Raw genomic sequence first — 24,080 nt, forward strand, 5'->3', positions numbered from 1 at the left:
TTGCGCTCTCTAGAGTTGGAATAGTAATTGTTACCCCTACGCTATCCAACTCTTTCCCTACTGTTGCACTCTCTGGAGTGGGAATAGTAATTGTTACCCCTACGCTATCCAACTCTTTCCCTATTGTGTTACTCTCTGGAGTGGGAATAGTAATTTTTACAACTACGCTATCCAACACTTTCCCTACTGTTGCACTCTCTGGAGTGGGAATAGTAATTTTTACCTCTATGCTATCCAACACTTTCCCTACTGTTGCGTTCTCTGGAGTTGGAATAGTAATTTTTACCCCTACGCTATCCAACACTTTCCCTACTGTTGCACTATCTGGAGTGGGAATAGTAATTTTTACCCCAACGCTATCCAACACTTTCCCTACTGTTGCGCTCTCTGGAGTAGGAATAGTAATTTTTATCTCTACGCTATCCAACACTTTCCCTACTGTTGCGTTCTTTGGAGTGGGAATAGTAATTTTTACCTCTACGCTATCCAACACTTTCCCTACTGTTGCGTTCTTTGGAGTGGGAATAGTATTGTTTACCTCTACGCTATCCAACACTTTCCCTACTGTTGCACTCTCTGGAGAGGAAATAGTAATTTTAACCCTCTCACTATCCAACACTTTCCCTACTGTTGCGCTCTCTGGAGTGGGAATAGTAATGTTTACCTCTACGCTATCCAACACTTTCCCTACTGTTGCACTCTCTGGAGTGGGAATAGTAAATTTTACCCCTACGCTATCCAACTTTTTCCCTACTGTTGCACCCACTGGAGTGGGAATAGTAATTTTTACCCCTACGCTATCTAACGCTTTCCCTACTGTTGCACTCACTGGAGTGGGAATAGTAATTTTAACCCCTACGCTATCCAACGCTTTCCCTACTGTTGCACTGTCTGCGCTCTTTGGAGTGGGAATAGTAATTTTTACCGGTACGCTATCCAAAATGTACTTAATTTTTTTAATTAGTTTTACATTATTAATAATTGTTATTTATATTATTAATTTATGTATATAAATTTATTTGTAATTTATTATATTTTAATTTATTTATAAGTTATTAAAATAAATATTTTAGAGTTAAAATTAATTAAGTATATACTATGTATTATATTTTTATTATTATTCGTTTTTATTACATCATTTATTAATTGTAAATATTATAATATATTTTTAACTATTTTTATTATATTTATAAGTATTATTTTGTTAATATTACATTTTATTTACATAAAAAAAATATTTTCTAAAAAACAATATTTTTGACATCGATATATTATTTTCGATATTTTTGTACTTACCTTTTTAGAGATAGGAACCCGATATTATTGTCCTCGATATTTTTGTTGCGATATTTTTGTACCTCGATATTTTTGTGGTCGATATTATGTCATAGATTCGTACAAGACAGTGGTGGACATGACAGCTGAGCGGATGATGTCAAAGTGATCTTCAATCTTCTGTCTACTAAAGTTGACTACTTTCTCACTTGAGATAATTTCTTGGTTTAGTGGTAGTGGTGACAAAGTAATAATGTTCTTTAATTAATAGTTTGGTTAATTATCTAATTGTTAATTAATTATTAATTGTTAATTAAATATTATGAAATGGTATTTTTATTATTTTTTTTATTACATATATTCTGTTCACATGTTTTTAATAATTATGTATTGGTATTTGTAAATGGTTTATATTTATTTAATAGTTAATATTTTTATTATTTAAAATAAAACATTTATTTATAAGTATGTTATTTTTACCCCTACGCTATCCAACATTTTCCCTAATGTTGCACTCTCTGGAGTGGGAATAGTAATTTTTACCCCTACGCTATCCAACACTTTCCCTACTGTTGCGCTCTCTAGAGTTGGAATAGTAATTGTTACCCCTACGCTATCCAACTCTTTCCCTACTGTTGCACTCTCTGGAGTGGGAATAGTAATTGTTACCCCTACGCTATCCAACTCTTTCCCTATTGTGTTACTCTCTGGAGTGGGAATAGTAATTTTTACCCCTACGCTATCCAACTTTTTCCCTACCGTTGCACTCTCTGGAGTGGGAATAGTAATTTTTACAACTACGCTATCCAACACTTTCCCTACTGTTGCACTCTCTGGAGTGGGAATAGTAATTTTTACCTCTATGCTATCCAACACTTTCCCTACTGTTGCGTCCTCTGGAGTTGGAATAGTAATTTTTACCCCTACGCTATCCAACACTTTCCCTACTGTTGCACTATCTGGAGTGGGAATAGTAATTTTTACCCCTACGCTATCCAACACTTTCCCTACTGTTGCGCTCCCTGGAGTGGGAATAGTAATTTTTATCTCTACGCTATCCAACACTTTCCCTACTGTTGCGTTCTTTGGAGTGGGAATAGTAATTTTTACCTCTACGCTATCCAACACTTTCCCTACTGTTGCGTTCTTTGGAGTGGGAATAGTATTGTTTACCTCTACGCTATCCAACACTTTCCCTACTGTTGCACTCTCTGGAGAGGAAATAGTAATTTTAACCCTCTCACTATCCAACACTTTCCCTACTGTTGCGCTCTCTGGAGTGGGAATAGTAATGTTTACCTCTACGCTATCCAACACTTTCCCTACTGTTGCACTCTCTGGAGTGGGAATAGTAAATTTTACCCCTACGCTATCCAACTTTTTCCCTACTGTTGCACCCACTGGAGTGGGAATAGTAATTTTTACCCCTACGCTATCTAACGCTTTCCCTACTGTTGCACTCACTGGAGTGGGAATAGTAATTTTTACCCCTACGCTATCCAACTCTTTCCCTACTGTTGCACTCACTGGAGTGGGAATAGTAATTTTAACCCCTACGCTATCCAACGCTTTCCCTACTGTTGCACTGTCTGGAGTGGGAATAGTAATTTTTACCTCTACGCTATCCAACACTTTCCCTACTGTTGCGCTCTTTGGAGTGGGAATAGTAATTTTTACCGGTACGCTATCCAAAATGTACTTAATTTTTTTAATTAGTTTTACATTATTAATAATTGTTATTTATATTATTAATTTATGTATATAAATTTATTTGTAATTTATTATATTTTAATTTATTTATAAGTTATTAAAATAAATATTTTAGAGTTAAAATTAATTAAGTATATACTATGTATTATATTTTTATTATTATTCGTTTTTATTACATCATTTATTAATTGTAAATATTATAATATATTTTTAACTATTTTTATTATATTTATAAGTATTATTTTGTTAATATTACATTTTATTTACATAAAAAAAATATTTTCTAAAAAACGATATTTTTGACATCGATATATTATTTTCGATATTTTTGTACTTACCTTTTTAGAGATAGGAACCCGATATTATTGTCCTCGATATTTTTGTTGCGATATTTTTGTACCTCGATATTTTTGTGGTCGATATTATGTCATAGATTCGTACAAGACAGTGGTGGACATGACAGCTGAGCGGATGATGTCAAAGTGATCTTCAATCTTCTGTCTACTAAAGTTGACTACTTTCTCACTTGAGATAATTTCTTGGTTTAGTGGTAGTGGTGACAAAGGTATCCAAGCATTGACCCTAATTGATGCCAGATCTATAAACAAATAACCATTATGGTTGTAGGGCAGTTTGCAAAGAACCTGTCTAGCTGAGCAAAGGGGCACTGAGGTAGGATAGGTCTGGCACAATCCTGCAAGTGTGCAAAATGGGACAGAACCACAAAATATTACCTGCACATGCCCACACAGGTCTTTTTTTGATTGGTTGGTGGCTGTTTGCTAAGAAACAGAAGTGTTATCAAATCCACTCCAATGTTTGTTTTCTATAAATATCTAATATTCAGTGAGGTCAAAGTGCAATTTTTAGCTACCTTCCTTGTTCATCAACAAATATAAGTTCATAGGAAGGCTTGGCTACTGAGCACATTGTGAGGACCACACCAGACTTCAAAACTAGAATGGGGTCTAAGCTAGGGGAAGGCATCCACTCCTCCATTTGATGTTAGAATTTGAGACACATTCTGACATGAGGGGAGAGAGATATTTGAATGAGTTTATTTGTGTGATGTGGCAGAAATGGAATTCATATGACTGTGTGCAAGGATCATACAAGTTTTTATGTTTGCAAAACTAGCCTCTCTGAAGAAGTGTAATGAGTTTAGATAATGGACCCAATTTCAGAAGGTATTCAAACTAACAGTTCTATTTAGATTGTCTTAGATTGAGTGACTACCTTGACTGAATGCTCTAGTGGAATTACACAGAATAGTAAAATACCCAAAAATAGACCTGTATGCCCAGATTTTCCAAACTTCACACATGTGAACAAAAATCTGCAGTGCTGCATGTGGAGTAATACAAACTGCCCAGTGCCGCCAAATATATAAGGAGTTGAACCCTGATGATGCAATTAATCCCTGAAAGAGATGTTTAGCACAATCTTAAGCATTGCTCTACAGAGCAATGGTGAGCCAGAAGTTCCTTGCATGAGATTTGTTCACAAAGTGCATCCTCAAGTACAGATGCCAACACTAGGACAACCGTACAACAGTAAGTACCATAAAATCTATAGTTCTGCATAAATTACATGTTATGTGCAGGAATATCACGCAATATTCTACTTCTCCCTTATTTACAACTGGTTTCATTCGTCTTTAGCACTTACAGAAAAGTCAGGTTATGATATTTTAGTATCTCTGCATGAAATTATGCTGATATTGGCAATGTTCCATACTCCTCCTAATTGATATTCAGGAGTTTTGCAACAGTAAACAATGTTGTCACTGCATTCTCATCAACATTTGGAGCAAAATAGCATTTGCATGCAAAAGTTGAGGCGCCTTTCCACATGAGCTGTGAAGGGCTGCCTTGCAGGAGCGACTGTACAAACATATAATAATTCTTGGCCTTTTTACAGAAGGATTCCATTAGGCAAATGTTCTCAATCTGAAAACTTTTGAGACTATAGAGGAGGATGTCATGAAGGAACTGCCATTAGAAATTCAGTTATAAATAGCATTATGAAGTCTGACAAGCAGACAAATATTTGTTAAAAATCCTAATGGAAGTGGAAAGATAGCCCTATGTAAGAAGTAAGAGTGCACAATGTGTAGCGAATATTAACCTCTGAATATCGATTGGACACTATATCAAGGACACACTATCAAAAAGCATATTGAAAGATTTGTACGTCTAGATTTTCTTTACCTGACTCTACCTATGTACCTACGTAATACGTAGATCTGGAATCTATAATTCCCCATATGCACTTGCCTTTTGATAAATTGTCCCTCAATATTCTGTCCTCGATATATCCTTGTACCCCAGATTCAGTAGTACAATCAGAGTCCACGGTGCATTGGCACTTATGAAGAAAATCATTAATGCCTTCATTGGGAAGAAGAATAATGAGGCAATAAGACTGGGTCTGAAAGGATAATGGAACTGGCTAGTATAATAGGAGCAAGTATAGAGCCTGAGAACGGGAAGGGTCATTTAAGAGCAGTGATGGAAGCATCAGGAGATGTGAGATAATTAAGCATAGAGACTAGAACTGCTTATTAGACTTAGGAAGACTATGCTGCAAAACAACAGAGGGAAGGGTTGTAGGGAGGGAAGGGAACTTAAATAATATGACTATTGATAATGAGGGATGTGTTCCAACAGTTTAGAGAGAAATGGAAGAAGATAACTGAGTAATACATTGGTTGGGTGTGGATCAGATGAGGATTAAATTAGGATATGCATGAAATAAGTCTGTTTGGATGATTTGGAAAATTATCCTGACAAGATATACAGATTGAAGAAATAGTCATGTGTAATAGAAGGCATGTATAGCTAGACAATATCATGGTGACAAGGAAGAGCTAAGAATAGATGGTGGGATGGATAGAGTGGCTATTAAAAATACACTTTTGTTACAAACAGCAAATAAATAAGAACTTTTCTATACAGATTAATAGAGAACAGTGAGGAGGAAGAAGTGGGGTGAGAAGGAAAGGGGAAGAAAGATGTTCAAATGTTGAGCAATATTTCCCACTCCACGAAAGTCAAAGGCTAAGCTTAAATAACTAAGGAAGGAGTTCAATAGTGTGGGTTAAATAATTGATTTACAGTAAAAGACAGTGGCAGGTTAAAAAAAAAAAGAGAAGTATGGAAATGGCATGGAGGAGAAAAAGACTGATGGATGAGGATTAAGCTTTTTATAGAGTTTTTAAAGTTGGGCAGTTGGTTGGAAGAACCCAATCTAGTGGGTTTGAGGTGGATGTGAAAGGCAAAAGTTGATGGGAAAAGTTGATTTAACCAAGAAATGGTGAAGTGTTCTGAGGTAGAGAATCGTTAAGACTGAATGGAAACGGTAACATGTCAAGAGAGGAAGGAGAAAGAACTGGCACAAGTGAAGGATAGTCGGTTCAGAGTACAAACATTGTGACAACATAAAATAAGGTAAGAAACAAAAAACGGAAATGAAGGAGTTGATCGTCAGAAAAGATAGTGGGAGGGAGGAGGCAAGTAAGATAAGTAGAAGGTACAGAGAGAAGGTTACAAATTGAACCAGAAGTGTTAGAGAACAGAAATGTGTTGAACTAAGAGTTAGGAATCCATGTGGAATAGACTACATTTTTTGAGGAGACTAGGTTTCTCAGGTGATCCAGAGGGTCTTACACAGTGTGTGCTTGCATATGTGTCTATTTGTGTATTTATAAGAGTGTATGTGTGTTTGTGTGTGTGTGTGAGGGTATGCGTCCTTGATGTCTCTGGTGCCCCTCAGTTTGACAGTGTCACTCCCCAGCTCATCTTGATGTTTCACAGTCACACCAACAAGGAGATCTTGTTCAACTACAGTGTCAGATCTAGCACAAGAAAGCTGCTTCCCCTTGTGATATTCTGCTTTGATAGAAGAAAGCGACCTGTACATTTTGAAGTGCTTGACTGAATGTTGACAATATATGATCGGGCCCACATCCTCAATGCACAATATCACGGGTGTTGATGACACTCCCACAAATAGAAATATTACAATGCACGTTTGTAATCACTAATCATTAAAAAAAATCCATGTGATTTTGAGCTTTGATGTAAAGAATACACATTGAGAGCAAATAGGATTTGGAATTTTATCCTAATTAAGGATGTGGGTAGTTATGGAAGTGATATTGTATTACTCTTACTTATGGATTCACTACATCACATAGTTCACCCTAGCCCTAATATTATGCTTTACATATGCAGACAGTATGGAAAAAACACTGATCATTTCTTATGGTAATGCTTTGCACTCTTTGTAACTGTGGAGACACTGCATAAGTCAGTGCTGCTAGAGGATAAGAACATTTTGGTCTGGGCATTTTACATTCATACAACAAAATGGGTTCTTAGAATGTTTCAATTTGCAGAAAAATCCTTCACACTCTCTAAAATTCAAGTTTGAACGTGAAGAAAACTCCAAGCCATGATGTTGCGGTGGAGCAAACATTAAATTGCCCGTTGAATAATGGCATTAAAAATGTAGTTATTTCAAATTCCAATTGTTGTCTAACTAAAAATATAGATAGCAGACTGTATGAAATGTAAAAAATATTGAACTTTCATGACAAAATGCCTTCACCCACCCAATGTTAAAGTCAAAATCATCTTTATTTAGTCATAGTTTGACCATAAAAGCACAGAATAAAAACATTTCCAGCTTTAAAAATATAAACAACACTTTCAAAGCACCATGAAAACAATTTGTCATTAAAGTGCACAGGTTCTTCTCAATTTTGTATCAGCAATAATATAACTAAGAGCAGCAGTGCAAACGTCAAGAGATTGTAAACTTTGCATATAGATCAAACCCTCTTCATAAAAGTGACGGTGTTTATGCAGAAGGACAGGGCATAAAAAGCACAATCTAAAGGAATCATATAATGTACAAAGGAACATAAAATACACAGTGGATCGGGCAGTAACAGAGTCACAAGGGCAACATGGGAGGGAGTCAAACCAGGAATCCACCAGTGGGAAACACACAAGGAAGTGAACTATGTTTGATCTCAACCTAGTGAGATCAAATCTATGCTCTGGATTTGCTAACCAATTCAAGTAAGGCTCCATATTAGAGGTTGTAGAAATCTGCATATATCGTTTTACTGAAGACATTTCAAGAGACTTTTCTAGTCTAGTTCTCTCTTTATGAGTTTCAAAGTTCCTTTTCACTTTCATTTTGAGGTCAGGACATATACTTTGCGGTGACTCAAAAAGATGACTATACCCCAGGCTGTAAAATGTGTTTCGCACATAAGCCGGCCACGGGATAGCAGTGATGTTTTCTACTTTTAGACAATCTGACAATACCTTCCACAAAAAGTCTGCATTCGGGGAGCTCCATAACTTTATCCATAATAAAAGAGGTGCCATGGAAATTTGATCCTCCACGAACCCTATACCCAATTCCAGATGCTCAATGAGACTTGAAGAAGTTTTTGGAATGGCCAAGAGCCTGGACAAGAACTTGTTCTCGACTACTTAGAATTTTGTGCAGGCAACACAGCCTCAGACTCCTGCTCCAGAAGTGCCCATCCATAGATACTTGCTTTTATAAAGTTGAGCCATTCCCTTGACCAGCTTATGGCCTAGCCTTTTTGCAAATTTAAATTTTGCATCTCCCTTTGCACACATCTTTTGGGCCTTTTGAATAAGTCACCTGTCACATGAGCCATTCACCTCCAACGAGATGCCATGGTAGTCAAAAAAAGGAACTTTTCCAATTTGTGCCCCCCTATATAAAATGTTTTTGACTTGCTATATTTTGGGCTAGAGAGCATAATGAAAGATTTTGACTGATTCACTTTAAATTTTAAATATAAGCATCAAATCATTAAAGCCGTTCAGGAGATTTTGGAGGGCATTTGCGTCAAAGCTAAGAGAACCACGTCATCCGCGTAAATCCGCTCGGGGACTGCCTGCATACCAATCCTAGGGGCATCATCACTGCAAGCCCTTAAAATGTTGATGATGTTCTAGCGCGGTGACACTCCGCTGGAGTAACCAAGCGCTGTACAAGCTAAATAATAATAATATTAATAAAACAGTGTCTAAGAAATGAATACATAACGAGGAGACACTGCATAAGTCAGTGCTGCTAGGGGCCAAAGCACATTTCGGTCTGGGCATTTTACATTCAGACAACAAATTGGGTTCTTAGAACATCTCAATTAGCTACAGAAAAAAAAATCATTCACACTCTCTAAAATTCTAGTTTGAACGTGAACAAAAATCCAACTCATGATGTTATGGAGGAGCAAGCGTTAAACTGCCCTCTGAATAATGGCATTAAAAATGTGGTTATTTCAAATTCCAATCGTTTTCTTTACTATAAATGTAGATATTCAACATACTGTATGAAATGTAAAAAAATATTGGAACTTTCTCGACGGAACCCCTTCACCCACCCAGAGAATGGCGTGGTTCATCATTGGGCCCCTCATAGGATCGTCTGATCTCCAACTGGCCTTGTTCCTTATTATGTAAATGTGCTGTCAGTACCAATTAGAGATTAACACATCTACCACATGCCTGCACAGAAAGCTCATGGTTTGCAGTTAAAAGCATAGCAACAGCAAGGACCAGAGTTGTATTGAAGCATCCCCATTCAAAGCAAACCAAGCTCCCTGTGATCATCAATAACCAATATTGAATCCATAATATGTTGTCAGCAGTCATACTGCAAACACCTCCCAAGATATGACCACCTTTATCTGGTCAAAACGTGGTTGGTTGCCTTTACCTCGTCTAAACTTGGTTGGCGACCTTTTTTCCCTAGTCTAAACTTAGGTCATACATGTGGCAGAACCGTGGGTCACTGTAATGTGAGCTGAGTCCCAGGAGATCCTACTCTCAATCGGGGATGACAACATGGAAGCCTGCTCCCTAGGCGAGAAGGAAGCACACATGACCATGCTATCAGTAGCGTAGCAAGGGGTAGGGGTGCGGTAGTCATGTCTGTCAACTACCACCGTCCCCCCAGCCCCGAGAACAAGGTGGCCATCGGCCACCCCCGAACAAGTCGGCTGCCACCTCCCCCCGCTCTTACCTGCACCCGGGCGGAAAACTTAGGGGCCGCCCCAACTGCACCCTATGCCAGTGGAGATACTTCTGCTTAGCATTCCCTGGGAGCACTGGTAAGAAATGGCTTTATAGAAGGATCCTGATCTTTGGGAATAAGCAATGCTCTTTTTCCAGCAAGAATGCCTGCGCTTTAGAACCAAAACTCCAGAGAAGAAACTTAATCTTTGGCTCTCAACCCTTTGGCTAGTTCACTGCTGCTAAACATGTGACTAAATGTACCGTAAATGTAAATGTGGACTAATTTATTCTAACCTGCAGTATATATTCTTCTTCCGAAATCAGCGTCACTTTTTAATTTTAACTCGAAGTGAAAGCTGCATAATATCACAATTGAAATGAAGTCGCACTCATAAATTAAGTCATTTTTCTGCTTAGTGGGTGTCAATTCAGATTAATGATTCCAGAATGTATAATAAACGGCATTAGCCGAGCTCGCGCCAGAGATAGATCTCTTTGCTAGATGGCTGTTTCTGTCTTAAAAGAAAAAGGACCGGTAGGCTACATGAGATGCTACTGCTGAATTTTGGCATCAAATTAAAGTGGAATAATGAAACGAAGGAATATGTTCAAAAATGCTTCATCTGATTCCTAGGTTAATGCCACATTTCATATTTCAAAAACCAAAGCATGAATACACGTTTCTAGTGAGCTTACAGATTAAAAAAATATGGTAGATGATTGTGCATTGCAGGAGCGGCACCTCCGTGAGAGAGGAGGAGCTTCGCCCCCCTAAAAAAATGACCCAGAGCAGCTAAAAAAAATAAAATGGTAATTAAGTTTAGTTATTACCATTTTATTTTGAAGCAACCCATGACTTGAACCGAGTGTCAGGACGGGGCGGGGTCAGTGCTGCCGAGTGACAGCAGGGAGCTGTGCACTTAGGTTTAAAGGGCGCATGTCTCTTTGGCCGTCCGTCTTGCGATGGCCAGTCAGACATGCGCATTTTAAACTTCTCTAACCTAGCTGTTTTAGACAGATGAGTTAGAGAAAGCGCAGTCCTCCAGTGCTCCTAGGAGTGATGCGGGAGGCCACTCCCTCCAATCATGACGCGCCTCTCATGTAGAGAGGCGTACCAGGATTGGAGAGTGCAGTTTCCTGGTCGGAGTTTTTAGTAACGAAGACATCTGAGCGAGGAGTACATTGTGTGGCAAGTCTGCAAGGGAAGTACCTTTTTAAAAATGATTATCTTAATGCCTTCAGTATGTTGCCACTCCATCATCCTAAATATATGCCAGCCACCACTGGTTTTGACTGTGTATCAAAGTGGGCATTGGTTCTGTCAGAGCAAATGTAGCAACGCATGACAATCTCATATTAAAAACAGCAACAAACAAGTACATTACTAATTCGAAGTATTTCTTCTAATTTTAGCCTTTATATGTACACTAATAGAACCATTTATCCTAAATCGTTCTATATTATGTAACATTGGGCCTTTCTGTTCAAAATGTTAATGGCTAATATTTGTCAAAGCAGTGAAGACTAAACATTGAATGCAGGTGCATAAACAGATCCAGCTTAATAAAAATAGGTGTAGATAATAAATAGTCAAGCATAGTTTGCCTTGGGTCGGCAGAATCATGTTCACGCCCTGTCATGCGTGGAGAGCGGCACTTTCTGTGCTGCAGGCATAAAGGAAATGTGACATCAATCACTGAGGCCAGATAGACGCAACAGCATTGACTGAGTTGCCAAAGATGTGGTCGTGGAAGTTGACCATGGTAGCATCATGAGTCATTGGGTTCATTATTAAGAGTTGCAAAGATGGCAGCTGGAGGAGCATTTGCAGCAAACAAGAAAATGAATCCATGCTGGAGCAAGTTCCAAACAAGTAGGGCGTACTATTCTAAAGATATTACCATTACCTCTCTTGGCTCAATTCAGTGGATGGTAGTCTAGGAATGTTGACACTCAAAACAATGCAATCAACATATGTGTGTCTTGATACCATGATGTTTCTGATCAGAGATTATAGGAGCTAAAGCATTGGGTGGGGTGATCAAACATTAAGGACCTAACAAAGCATTAATACAGTAAAGGATCAGAATAATTTATCTTAACTATTTGGTCTTGATTTTAGGAGGAGGTGGCCGGCTTAATGCCACTAGTATGGAGGCCCATTGAAGTTTTCAACGTGTGTAGCAAAGTCAAGAAGTCATAGGTAACAAGTAGGCAGGTTCATCCATTGTTGAGAAGGTGAAGAGCATCGCCCATAATCTTAAAGGTCAGGATTGCAGGTGGGATTATGGCTATAGTCACTTGGGTGTGTGAGGGCCCGTGCTCCTATTGGAGCATATGCCTTTCCTTGGAACCATCTGCCTTAGTCTTCTTTTGTGAGAAACTGCACACCTCATTTATATTTTTATAGTCACTTGGAACCTTTTTCTTACAATGCATTGGTTAAGCAATGTTTTGACAATCGTGATCTAGAGTAAAACACCAGTGGTGAGTCAGGTGGTGTTCAGGTCCTAGGGGCGTCCAGATGTTTTTCTTTTAAAGAAGGATGACCTGGCCAGTTTTTAGCCTGGGTGGGCATCTCCGTGTTGTAGATAATTTGTCATGCTTTTAAGCCAAGTAGGATGTACACTCTCGTTAGCTAATTTTATCACAAAAGCAGCTATCAAGTAAGTCACTAATCGTTAAAGATATGAGGTGAGTCTGCACCTTCTAAGACAGATGCCTTCCAACCTAACCCCTTACACCCAGAGTAAAGAAAGATAAACCCAATGCCCCTGTCCCAGGAGAAGCACAAAGGGCCACCTAACCAGAAAAGCATTTGTATTGTCTGCCTTGAGAAGGCAGGTGGGCTATGAGTTCTCAATTTCCAGTGGCCCCCACACCGTTTTTTTCTTATTCCACTATTTGTGTATGGTAAAAAGTTTGCTGCAGAGCATGAGCCTTTTGAGTGCTAGGATCCTCTGCAGGGAGATATTGTTCTTGGCATGTCTAACAATAAATGTCCTGACTTCGCTGAAGTCCTGACTCCTGTTGAGTTTACCGCAAGATTTACTTTAGGGTCGAACTGGGACAGAAATTATTCCCAGGCACCAAAATAAAAGAGGCCCAGTTAGTGAATCAGATAGCTAAAAAAGGTGACCCAAATGAGCAAATCGGGCTGTTTTGAACTTGTAAAGACACATTATATACATGTTCTGCAAGGTATGGGAGGCTACATGTATTTATGCTTGCAGCAGGCAATGTTTGTGGTAATATCATAGAAATCTACAGTAAAAACTGGCCCACCAGACCATAAAATAAGCCCACAAATAACAAATAGCAAAAAAATACCCCACGCACAGACTTTTCTGACCAGTCATTCCGACACTGTCAAAGTGTCCTATTGGTCAGTCTGACCCTGCCTGTCCCATAGTCTCCTGTCCACTGATAGCACTGATCTCATCCTTCCTCTCTACATTAGACTCCAAATCCATGGATGTCCTCTGAGCGGTCGTAATGCATCTGTTCAAATGGTATAGTCATTGGTCATGGGTAGGGATGTTTCCATAGGGTTCTAATTCTGCGGCTCACGTTCCTACTGTATTATAATTGAGGTCCCCTAGAAGTCAGACATTGACCCCTGAACCAAACTTTCAAGAGAAAAGTGTATAAAGGTACAAAGGGCCAAAAAAGGGATTGTGTTGATTTAAGTGGATTATTTTCTGTTAATAAAGGAGTTTTATTTTGCACATGACTTTCTTCTATGCCACAAATGATATTTCAGCAACTGTCACATGGATTTAGTCTCAAATGGCATTACATTAGCAAAGTTTAATATAGGAAATACCAGAGTGTTAGAAATCGGTGCAGGATGACACAGAGTGTGCAAAGACATAGCTTTAAAATACACCCGTTCTAAGACCCTTGGAAGAAACGTTGATGCTTCTTAAATATTAAATTCACCTACATTTGTACAGACATGAAATCCATTTTGGTTTCAATAAATTAGGCGTTCTTTGTTGCGTTTTCCACATTACCACGATTTTTAATTACTTTTAGATTCATATTATACGAGGCTACTTACTGCTTCTCAAAACAGGCTGAAACATTTCAATGAGCTATTTAGCTTCTTTTAACAGCAAGATGCACTTTTTTTTAACCGCAACGCATCTTGTGGTCCAAACCTGTATCGAATAACCTCTAATTTGATAACTCAAAACTCCAAATGCCTTCTTGTGGAACGAAAGGTAATTTTTGCAAAAACGAATTAGAATGCACAAATGTTCCCATTCTTAGATATTGCTAAAATGAATGATTCTGAAGAACATTTTCAAATATTTGCTAACTTATTGGTATGTGAAAAAAATGAAACCTTGCTATCTGCTATAGCCAGGGTGACTGGAATTATGCAACAGGGAGGATCAAATTATGTGGCAGGGTTGACTAAATTATGCGGTAAGAAAAGGTAAATTATACAGCAAAATGTGGCACATTTTGTGATAGTATTAATTGTTTTGTCATTTTTACACATTGTAATACTGTCTGGGCAAACCTTTTATCTCATTAGTACCAGTTTAACGCCCAAATGTAGCAACATCTTGAATCAGATAAAATCTGCAGATTATACAGCAGGTGATGGAATATGTATGGAGAGGATGTGGTGTAATGGCCTGCGCTGCTGACTTCAGAGCCACTGGGAACCAGGTTCGAGTCTCGGTGTCTGCATCAACCGCCTGTGATTCAGGGCAACTCACTTAATCTTCCAGTGCCTACAATTCAGTGCCACGAGACCCTTACAGGTGATTTGCTATGCTTTACAAATCCTTAATTTATTTATGCGGCAAATCCATAATTATGCAGAAAATGTTGCGGCAACATAATTGAATAATTCCAGTGGCCCTGGTCATACCACACTCTATTGTAGAACACATTTTAAACATTAGACTTCCTATACTTGTCACTAATTTCGTAAAGCTGCTCATCATTTATAGTGTGTTTTCCATCAAATAGGTGTATTTTAAAACGATATATTCTTCCAGTTAACACACACTAAATAGAGAACCCAGGTATTCTAACCAAGAATGATTTTGGAATTAAAAAGCACTTGAAGTTCACATCAGAAATCCCCCCCCATTCCCTGGCCACAAACCATCCTGAAAAAGACCAGTCCCTCAACAAACACCTGAAAGCACCAGCATGAAGACTTGGACTGCTCCTCCCAACCACCTTAGAGTTTCTTCCCTCAGGAGCTTTTCACCTAAACATTATTTATCCTAGTAAGACCCATTATGTATCATAATCTGCCAGCAACGCTCTTATCTCATAATGTATTTATGGGATGATTAATCTCAACATATACAACGTCTGTCTACTATACTGTGTGCTATCATTGCTAAAGCTGTAAAAAGAATAAGTGACTAAGCCCAAAGCTTTACTTAGAAGCTTGGGGAACTGTTGAATGTCAGTGTGAGCAACACAAAGTCTGCTTAATCTTGAGTGCACTTCATGTCTCTGTAGTCCACCACCAGACACTCTCTGTCCCTTTATATCACTCTTGCAGGTTCCTGCTTTTCCATTTGCCTTGTTTTTTTCCACCTTTCTCTTCCTCTGTCTTGACCCCTTGTGCGTTGTTCACTCTCTTGCTCTCGGTCAAAGTCTGATGAGGGAAATAAGTGCCGGTCTCCAATAATAAGTGCCATTGGGCCCCACCTGCAAGCTGAGGGGCAAATTAAACACTGCGTACTATCTATGAAAAACTCTGTACTTAAGTTCCCGGGCACTTTTATTCGTACATACTTGTATTGATTCAGTTACTTTTATTTGCAAATGATTGCCAATGTACTTAACACTTGTCTGCCCTATATTTTACCTCCCTGTACTATGCAAATTTCACTGAATAATTGTTGCATTATATATTGTACCACACTTATGGCCTTTAATGTACCTCACTGTGCCTGTTAATGGAACTGGTAATTATGGCCACTGCAGTTACCGACTGGCACGATAACTATGTGGGTCAAAATACCACTCCATGATGAGCTATATCTTGATTGTCCGCTAAGAAATGAGGAATAACCGGGCTTCTGATTTACAGCATTTGGTTGTCCTGGTTATCACCCATAGATTTATGCTTCTGCGAGCAACCAAGGAGCAGAAGGGAAACTCTCCAGGCCCACAGGTTTACCACATTACTCGTAAGCCAGATGAACTCAGTAACTTCTGCTGCCGGGCCCTTCAGAAATTAGAAACAATTGATAGTGAGTCCGCTATGTATGATATCTGTATAGTGATCTGAAAACTGGTTCGGCCAAAGCTTAAAAAATTTAAACAGAATTTTAAAAACCGTGTAGGACATGGTATAAATGAACACATTGAAAAAATTGAGGCAAGTGCACTGCTTTTTTATGAATTTCGCTCAAGTTTTAGTACATTAAAACTAAATGCAAATACCTCTTCTTCAGGTGGAACACTATATTTCTCCAGTTTCCCCTCTTTCTCTGCTGATTCAGGTTTGCATGATGGTACTCCTTCATATGAGGTACAGTTCAGATTAGTCTCTGTGGAAGATTTCAAATTGGGCGGCTCATCGGGAGCTTGATCCTGACCATCCATTGGTCTTACATAAGCAGTTGGCTTTTGCTGGATTAGACTTGGCTTTGAGGCAATTGACGCAGGAAAGTTCTTAACACACCGCCTACTGTTGGCGGGTTTAGTGGACAGAACTGGCCTCTCCTGGGCCTGAAGGCCTACATCCATGTTGCAGATAAGTTCTGAGCACTGTTGGTGTCTGTCAATGGTATCTGCAAGCGGCGACCTAGCTGATTCCAGCGGTGTTGCCATGGAAGAGGAAGAGAATGTTGAGTTTGCTGTATAACATTTAGGGATATTGGTAGTGTTGTGTTGGCTGCTCAGGTTAACCTCACTGCTTTGGGACGGAAGCAGGATGTGTCTGTTCTTGCTGGTCTTCTGTCGGTTCTCCACAGGAGTGGTGAGTTCAGCTTTTCGGCAGCTCATTGCAGCCCCTTTGCTCTGCTGCCCAGAGATCACCGCTGCGGAAGAAGCTGTAGTGCTGCACATTGAGAGAAGAGGCTGTGCACCCAAGTCTGGAACTTGCTCAACTGTTGTGTCTGCTGTGGCTGGAAGAAGTCCAGCTTTTGGAATTCCAGTCAAGTGACTTTGGATGGGACAATCTGTCAGGAGATCTTTCATTTCATCATAATTGCCTAGGGTGTTCTGGACACGACTTGATAGCTCATCTCCTTTACTTGCCTGCAAAATAAAAAAAATCTGCTTAATCGATTGGCATAAGCATTTAGTTTGGCAAGGTTTTTCTGAAACAATGCTACATTTTTATGTGAAGTTACAGACATCTTTGTTAAGCCCAGGCAAAATTTCTATTATAACAGTGCAATCTAGTTTTGTTAATTTTGTGTTACACTTACTATGCGAAATTGCAGAAATTATGCTATTATGCCATATTGCGTAACTATATGTCAGTCGCAGCTATAACTTTGCATGAGCAATCAGGAACAAAGCAAAAGAGCAGAGTGCGAGTGGCTACTGTTTGCTGTGCTTGTGTCTTTTGCTCAAATTTTTTAGGGCGAAACATATCCTTGCATCTAAATGGGCATGAGATGCAGTTCATGCTGAAATGTAGTACCAGGTGCTGGTTTTGTATTTTATGTAATGACACACAATTTTGCATAGTTTTCCAAACATGTCACGCAATTACGCAAATGCAAATAATGAGAATTTCGCACAACTCTAAAGTAGACTTTGACAACCTGCAATTCTTTCAACTTAAAATGAAAAATTCTCTAAAAAGGCTTAAAGTATAGAACAAACATCTAGGGCGATATGTATCAACATTCCATTGTGCGATTCCTAAATAGCGATTTTTAAGGAATCGCTATTTAGGAATCGCAAAATGGTCTGTAGGTAGGAATCAGCTTCTTTTTAGCGATTTCTTAATAGTCCTTAATTGCGATTAGTAGGAATAATTTCCCATTCATTTCTATGGGCCAGGAGGCCCATAGGAATGAAGGGGAAATGTGCGATTGGCAATTAGCTAATCGCAAATTGAGAATATTTTCAAGGGTGCAGGAGTGTCCAAAGGACATGTGACATGTGTGCGCATATGGCGCACATACATGCCCTAAGGGCATGTATGAGCGTCACATGGCACCTTTTGGTTTTAAATAAAATGCTTTTTAAAAGGAATTTGCAACTTACCACCAACTTGAAGTTGGTGGTAATTTGCGATTCCTTAGGAACAATTAGCAATATTTTATTGCATCATACATTGCATTTAAGGATTCACACATTTTGCGATTCCTTAAATGCAATCGCAAAATAAGGAATAGCAAATTGTGCGATTCCTTATTTTGTACCACATTTGTTTAATACATACTATATTGAGAATTCGCATTCGCAAAGGCCGAAATTCTGCGAATTTCGGCCTTTGCTAATGCGAAAATGCTTGATACATATCGCCCTTAATCTGCCAACCAAGAGTGGAAATGAGTTAACTGGTATTTCGATCTGAGTGGAGGACATTCAATAGAGCTTGTTTCTCCAATACCCACCTTCCTTATGAAATGCTAACTGCCTCTCACAAGCTATTATTAACCTTTTTTTTTCAATTTCCTGTATACAGATAATTACATTGACAGCAATAAGAATGCGCTGTAGGGTTTTCAAGCATGAAAATAGGAAGGCTGAGCTACATACACTGAATCAGATACTAGTAAAAGATTTCCAAAAGGAATATCAGTAGCAATTGTGGAAGATGTTTCTGATTACACAGATTGGATACAGCAAGCTATGATTTTCTTCTCATGTTTACACAGAAATAGTAAATGAGATAGGGCATTTCATGGGAACATTGTGCAACATTATTTTTTATTTTAATATTGAATTTGCTTTTTTTGTAAAACACTGAAGACCAAGCTGCAGCAGCAGGGGCAGCCGGAAGAGGTAAGAGCGGTGGAGCGGGGGCAGGGTGTTGAAGGGGTTGACAGACGACGGGATAGGTAAAATTAAATTAAAAATATAAAACCACTTACTTTGAGCTTGCTGCATCGCTGACTCGGCGATGTAGCGAGCACAAGGTAAGTGGTTTTTATTTATTTATTTAATGTTACCTATCTGTCTATCTAATGTAAAGCTTATCTTCAAGAGTAGAGATTGGCGAGCATGCTGTGGGGAATACTGTATGGTTAACTGACATCTCTCAGATTTATGATATGATGTTATGCGTGTAAGTATTTGCTTGTGGACCCAAGAGCGAAAGTTGCTATTGTCAGCATATGATTATACTTTACTGGTAGTAGAAGCTGTAGAGATGATGTCTCCAAAATCAATGGATATTGTCACTAGTCTTGGTTGCTCATACATATATAAATATCATGATAATACACATTATTATTTCTGACCGAACGTTAACCGGGGACATTGTCATTTAGTCCTATATCAAAGGATCTAAGACGGTAGACCCATCTCCGTTCTTTTTGAAAGAGAATGAGTTTGGCATCTCCATCTGCCAGTGTTTCCCAAAATCACCCATTCAAGTTTGTTGGCTGTATACTGAGAAGTAAGAAAGTGGTTACTCATCCTTGCGGTGGCTTTCTTGCTTCTTAAATTGCTACGGTGTTTCTCAATCCGTGTTTTGACTTTGCGGAAAGTCATACCTATGTATCATAGTCTGCATGGACATGTGATCATGTATATGGCATGTGTGTGGTTGCAATTTGTGTTTAGTTTTAGAGTCCACTCAAAGTTCTCGCTCAATGTGAGGGTTTTTGCTGCTTTTGTCAAATGGAACACTGCACATGACCTGCAGGGGTAATGTCCTGCTACAGGTGGTAGGCCTCAAGTTGTGAGCCTCATATTTGTTTTCTCTTTTTTTTAGGGGGTCGTGAATGTACCTAGAGATCTCTGATATTTTTAGTCCTTTTGTGGGCAAATTTAGGCTTCAGCCATTTTAAAGATCCAGACGTTATAATGTACCAATAGTTGTTGATGGCTCTCCTAATGCTGTTGGGCACTGTGCAGAGGTGTTCACAAACGTGAGGATGTCATTTCCTTTTGTGTTCTCTGTTTGTTCCAGAAGGTTATCCCTGTTCTGATTCCTTCCTCTCTTTTGACACTTGTTGATAATCTGGTTTGGACAATCCCTCACCCTCAGTTTTTCCAGAGGTGCTGAGGCTTGCTTTTTCTGATCCTCTATATTGCTACGGTTGCGTCGTACTACAGTCAGTTCTTACGAATATGATGCAACTGTAGCAATATAGAAGATTATAAAACCTGTTCTTAATTATTTGATTAGGGTAATAGAGCAAGCTATAAAAATTGCCTTTCTACAGTCCACCTTCAACATTCAATTTCGGAGAGAGACACATGCAGGAGCACTGCGCAGGATGCTTTAAAGCCAAGTAAGTGCAATCGACAGAGATTACAGAATTCGAATTTAAAAGTGCATATGGATGTGTTGCCTTACTTATTTCATATTCCCTTCAGGCTTAAACCTCTGTCCTACATTTCTCCACACCATGATGCAAATGAAATGCATATTTGACACCTAGCCACCCGAATAGATGGAGCCAAGGGTTCCACCAAAGAACTTTTTAGAGTCCTTAAGGAATTTACTACTCCAAGAGTCAGCAATCCTGCCTGTCCCTCGTCGCAAGAATTATGCGATGAGCTCGCCTTGCATTTTACTAGTAAAATAGATAACATCTATAACTCTTTCAATCAGGATTCGGAGTATACGGCAGAAATCCCGGTCCTAGATAAGCCTTAACAGCCGAAATTGGAGACCTTTGCAACCATAAGGAGGGGGCAAGTTCTTTCATTATTAAAACACATCAAGTCAGGCTCTCCGGCTGATGTGGCTCCTCCCCACATCATGTCTGATTTGGGGTTGGAACTGGTTAAACCAATTAAGGAAATCTGCAATTTGTCTTTAACATCTGCCTCTTTCCCTCTGAAATGGAAGAAGGCATTTATTAACCCTCTGCCTAAGAAATCCCCAGCTGATCGTGGGGACCTACAAAACTATAGGTCCATCTCTCTTCTGCCAGGGTGCTAAAACATTATGGAGTCCCTGGTGAATCGTCAGCTCTCAGATTACATGGAACAGCATAACCTCCTTGACCCCTCACAGTCAGGCTTCCGGGCTGTATTCAGCACGGAGTCTGCATTAACTGAGGTGTCAGATACAATCAGGTTGCAGTTAGATGAAGGGACCCCCATTATGCTGGTTCTTTTGGATCTATCAGCGGCCTTTGACACCATCTCTCACAGAATCCTATTAGATAAACTGCGAGAGATTGGTGTCATGGGGAGGGCCTTGGATTGGATACAGAGCTTCCTTTCTGAAAGATCTCAATGTGTACAACTGGACACTTTTGTGTCCAGGACTACAACTGTGGATAAGGGAGTGCCTCAGGTCCTTGTACTACGCCCCACACTGTTCAATATCTATGTGTCGTCCCTGGCCTCTGTTATTAAATCATGCGTGTTTCATACCATCTCTTATGCAGACGACACGCAGATTATTGTCCCCATAGAGAAGGACCCAGGAATGACTAGAGACAGATTCAAGCTATGTATGACAAAAATTGCAGAGTGGATGAAAAAGAACTTCCTGCAATTGAACTCAAATAGAACTGAGATCCTACTGTTCGGGAAAGCTGAGCAGCTATGGACTAAGGAATGGTGGCTGGCGGAACTAGGAGAAGTCCCCCCCCTCTCTATTGTCCCCATAGAGAAGGATCCAGGAATGACTAGAGACAGATTCAAGCTATGTATGACAAAAACTGCAGGGTGGATGAAAAAGAACTTCCTGCAATTGAACTCAAATAAAACTGAGATCCTACTGTTCGGGAAAGCTGAGCAGCTATGGACTAAGGAATGGTGGCCGGCGGAACTAGGAGAAGTCCCCCCCCCCCCCAAAAAATGGGCTAAAAATCTGGGTGTGCTAATCGACTGTAAATTATCCATGGAGGAATATGTGAAAACTCTATCTGGTAAATGCTTCGGATTGATGCGCATGCTAAAGAAGATCTTCCCCTGGATTCCTCTCTCCACCAGAAAGGTTCTGATACAGGCACTTCTAGTTAGTAGGCTTGACTACAGAAATGTCCTGCTGGTGGGGATTTGGGAAGATCTATTCTCTAAACTTCAAGTCGTGCAAAACACGGCGGCACGCCTAGCTCACAATAAACCTGCACGCACAACTTCTTCCCCATCACTGAGTGAGCTGCATTGGCTTCCGATGAGGAAAAGAGCAGTTTTTAAACTCTTGTTTCTGGTCTTCAAAGCCCTGGTTGGTTTAGGGCCAGAATATATAATGAGAAAATTAATATGGTACACCCCAACCAGGTAGTTAAGATCCAGTGGCCATAAGTTCCTCCAACTCCCGAGAATTAAAAAGGCTAGGATGGGTGTGCGTGCCTTTTCTCATGTGGCCCCCAAACACTGGAATGCACTACCAGAAGGTTTGCGGACCTGTTCCACATTTATGGTCTTTAAGAAAAAATGTAAAACCTGGGGATGATTTGTGCGCCATATAAATAATAAATAAATAAATACATATTTAAGGTAACAGTACATTTGTTTTTTTAAATAAAAAATAGCCCCCCCCCATTTTGGGTTCCTCAAACAGCCTAGTATTATCATTTCACTTATTTAAATTACTAGGAGACATTTTTGTCCCCTTGTTCTTCCAACATGTTTGCCAATATTGAACACAGGGATGATTTATCTATACACTATCATTATTATTTAACAAAGAGAGCGCTAAGCTTTACCTCACAATTCGTTATACACATTTGCCGAGAGTCAGGGCAAGGCAGTGTCCCTGTTCCCCCTGGCTATATCTTTTTTTGACTAATGCATATCTATAGGAAGATAACCACATAGTCACCTACGACTTCGCTGCCCACGTTTTTTTTAGTGTCACCCTGGGAGAATTAGGAAATTGGCAACATTAGTTTTAGTATGCATTTAATTTTCCTTTGTTTCTCTCAAAGTTATAGGCCTAAAGACTGTGCCTATAACCACGTTCCATCTGGAGCAAAGAGTGCTCACTGACGAAGATGAGTGAGTGCTTCCACTCTCTTATAACACACATCAGTGAAGCACTGAAGTATAATGCCTCCATATATATTCTTTTGGTTCTGATGAAGGCCATAGACCCATTTGGGCTGTTCTAGGCCGAAACATGTCGACCCGACCACTAGGTGTAATGGACCCGTGACTCATCCACTAAACACAGCTTTGTTTTTAGATATCCCTATCCTACTCTTTCCCCCAATAAAGATTCACCTAAAGGATAGGAGATCATTTGAATCCATTCACCACTGTCAACTTCCAGGCAGTCTCCCTACTGGTGGAGGTTTTGATGTCACTTGTAGAACAAGACACTCAAGTGACAAGCCCTGATGATGACGTTATCCACCGGCCACGCTAAGTGGAGATTACATACATGGCAGTCTGTGAACGTGTGGTTGAGGGTCTCTGAGACAGAGTTCTGAGACTCTGGCACTGAGATTTGTGTGGTTCATTTCCTCCCTTTCTAAAAGATAAACAGTACCTCCTGGAAGCTGAATGAACCTCTGCTTCTTCCTCCCTCCAATTTTTGATCTGTACTAAAAAAATGGGAGCTAATAATGTCAAAGCAGCAATATTATCAGCAGTAGAGCAGTCAAGCCGAAATCCTGCCTGATGAAAGCTTATTAGTTTACTCTCATTTACCCAGTCAGCTTGTTTGCGATGTAAATAGTTGGCAAAATTATTGCCATCATAGTCCAAGAGAGAAATGTATGCAATGGATATATCAGATAAATGATTGATCCTTTCCAAGATGAGGGCATCATATCAGAATACAAAACATTGGAGAATAAGTGGTATAAAAATAAAAAAATGCTCCAGTGAGTAGGATCTTCTTTTAAAAAGTTAATAGGTTAGCTATTTGGCAGGGAGCCTCAGAAGGTTGACTTTCCCTTCTTAATGAAGTAATGTCGTCTTGCGTTATACGTAATG

At 39.4% G+C, this 24,080-nt stretch overlaps 1 protein-coding gene across 1 annotated transcript in view; it reads right to left on the minus strand.

The window, feature by feature from the left end:
* Positions 1 to 24,080, minus strand: part of AFF3 (ALF transcription elongation factor 3) — a 1,926,848-nt gene that overhangs the window by 1,437,039 nt on the left and 465,729 nt on the right. Inside the window, exon 3 of the mRNA XM_078658016.1 lies at positions 16,485 to 17,303. Within this exon, the coding sequence (XP_078514142.1) occupies positions 16,485 to 17,303 (819 nt within the window). The remainder of the gene's footprint in view (positions 1 to 16,484; positions 17,304 to 24,080) is intronic.

Source organism: Lissotriton helveticus, chromosome 8 (assembly GCF_964261635.1).
Source record: "Lissotriton helveticus chromosome 8, aLisHel1.1, whole genome shotgun sequence".
NCBI classification, from domain to species: Eukaryota; Metazoa; Chordata; class Amphibia; order Caudata; family Salamandridae; genus Lissotriton; species Lissotriton helveticus.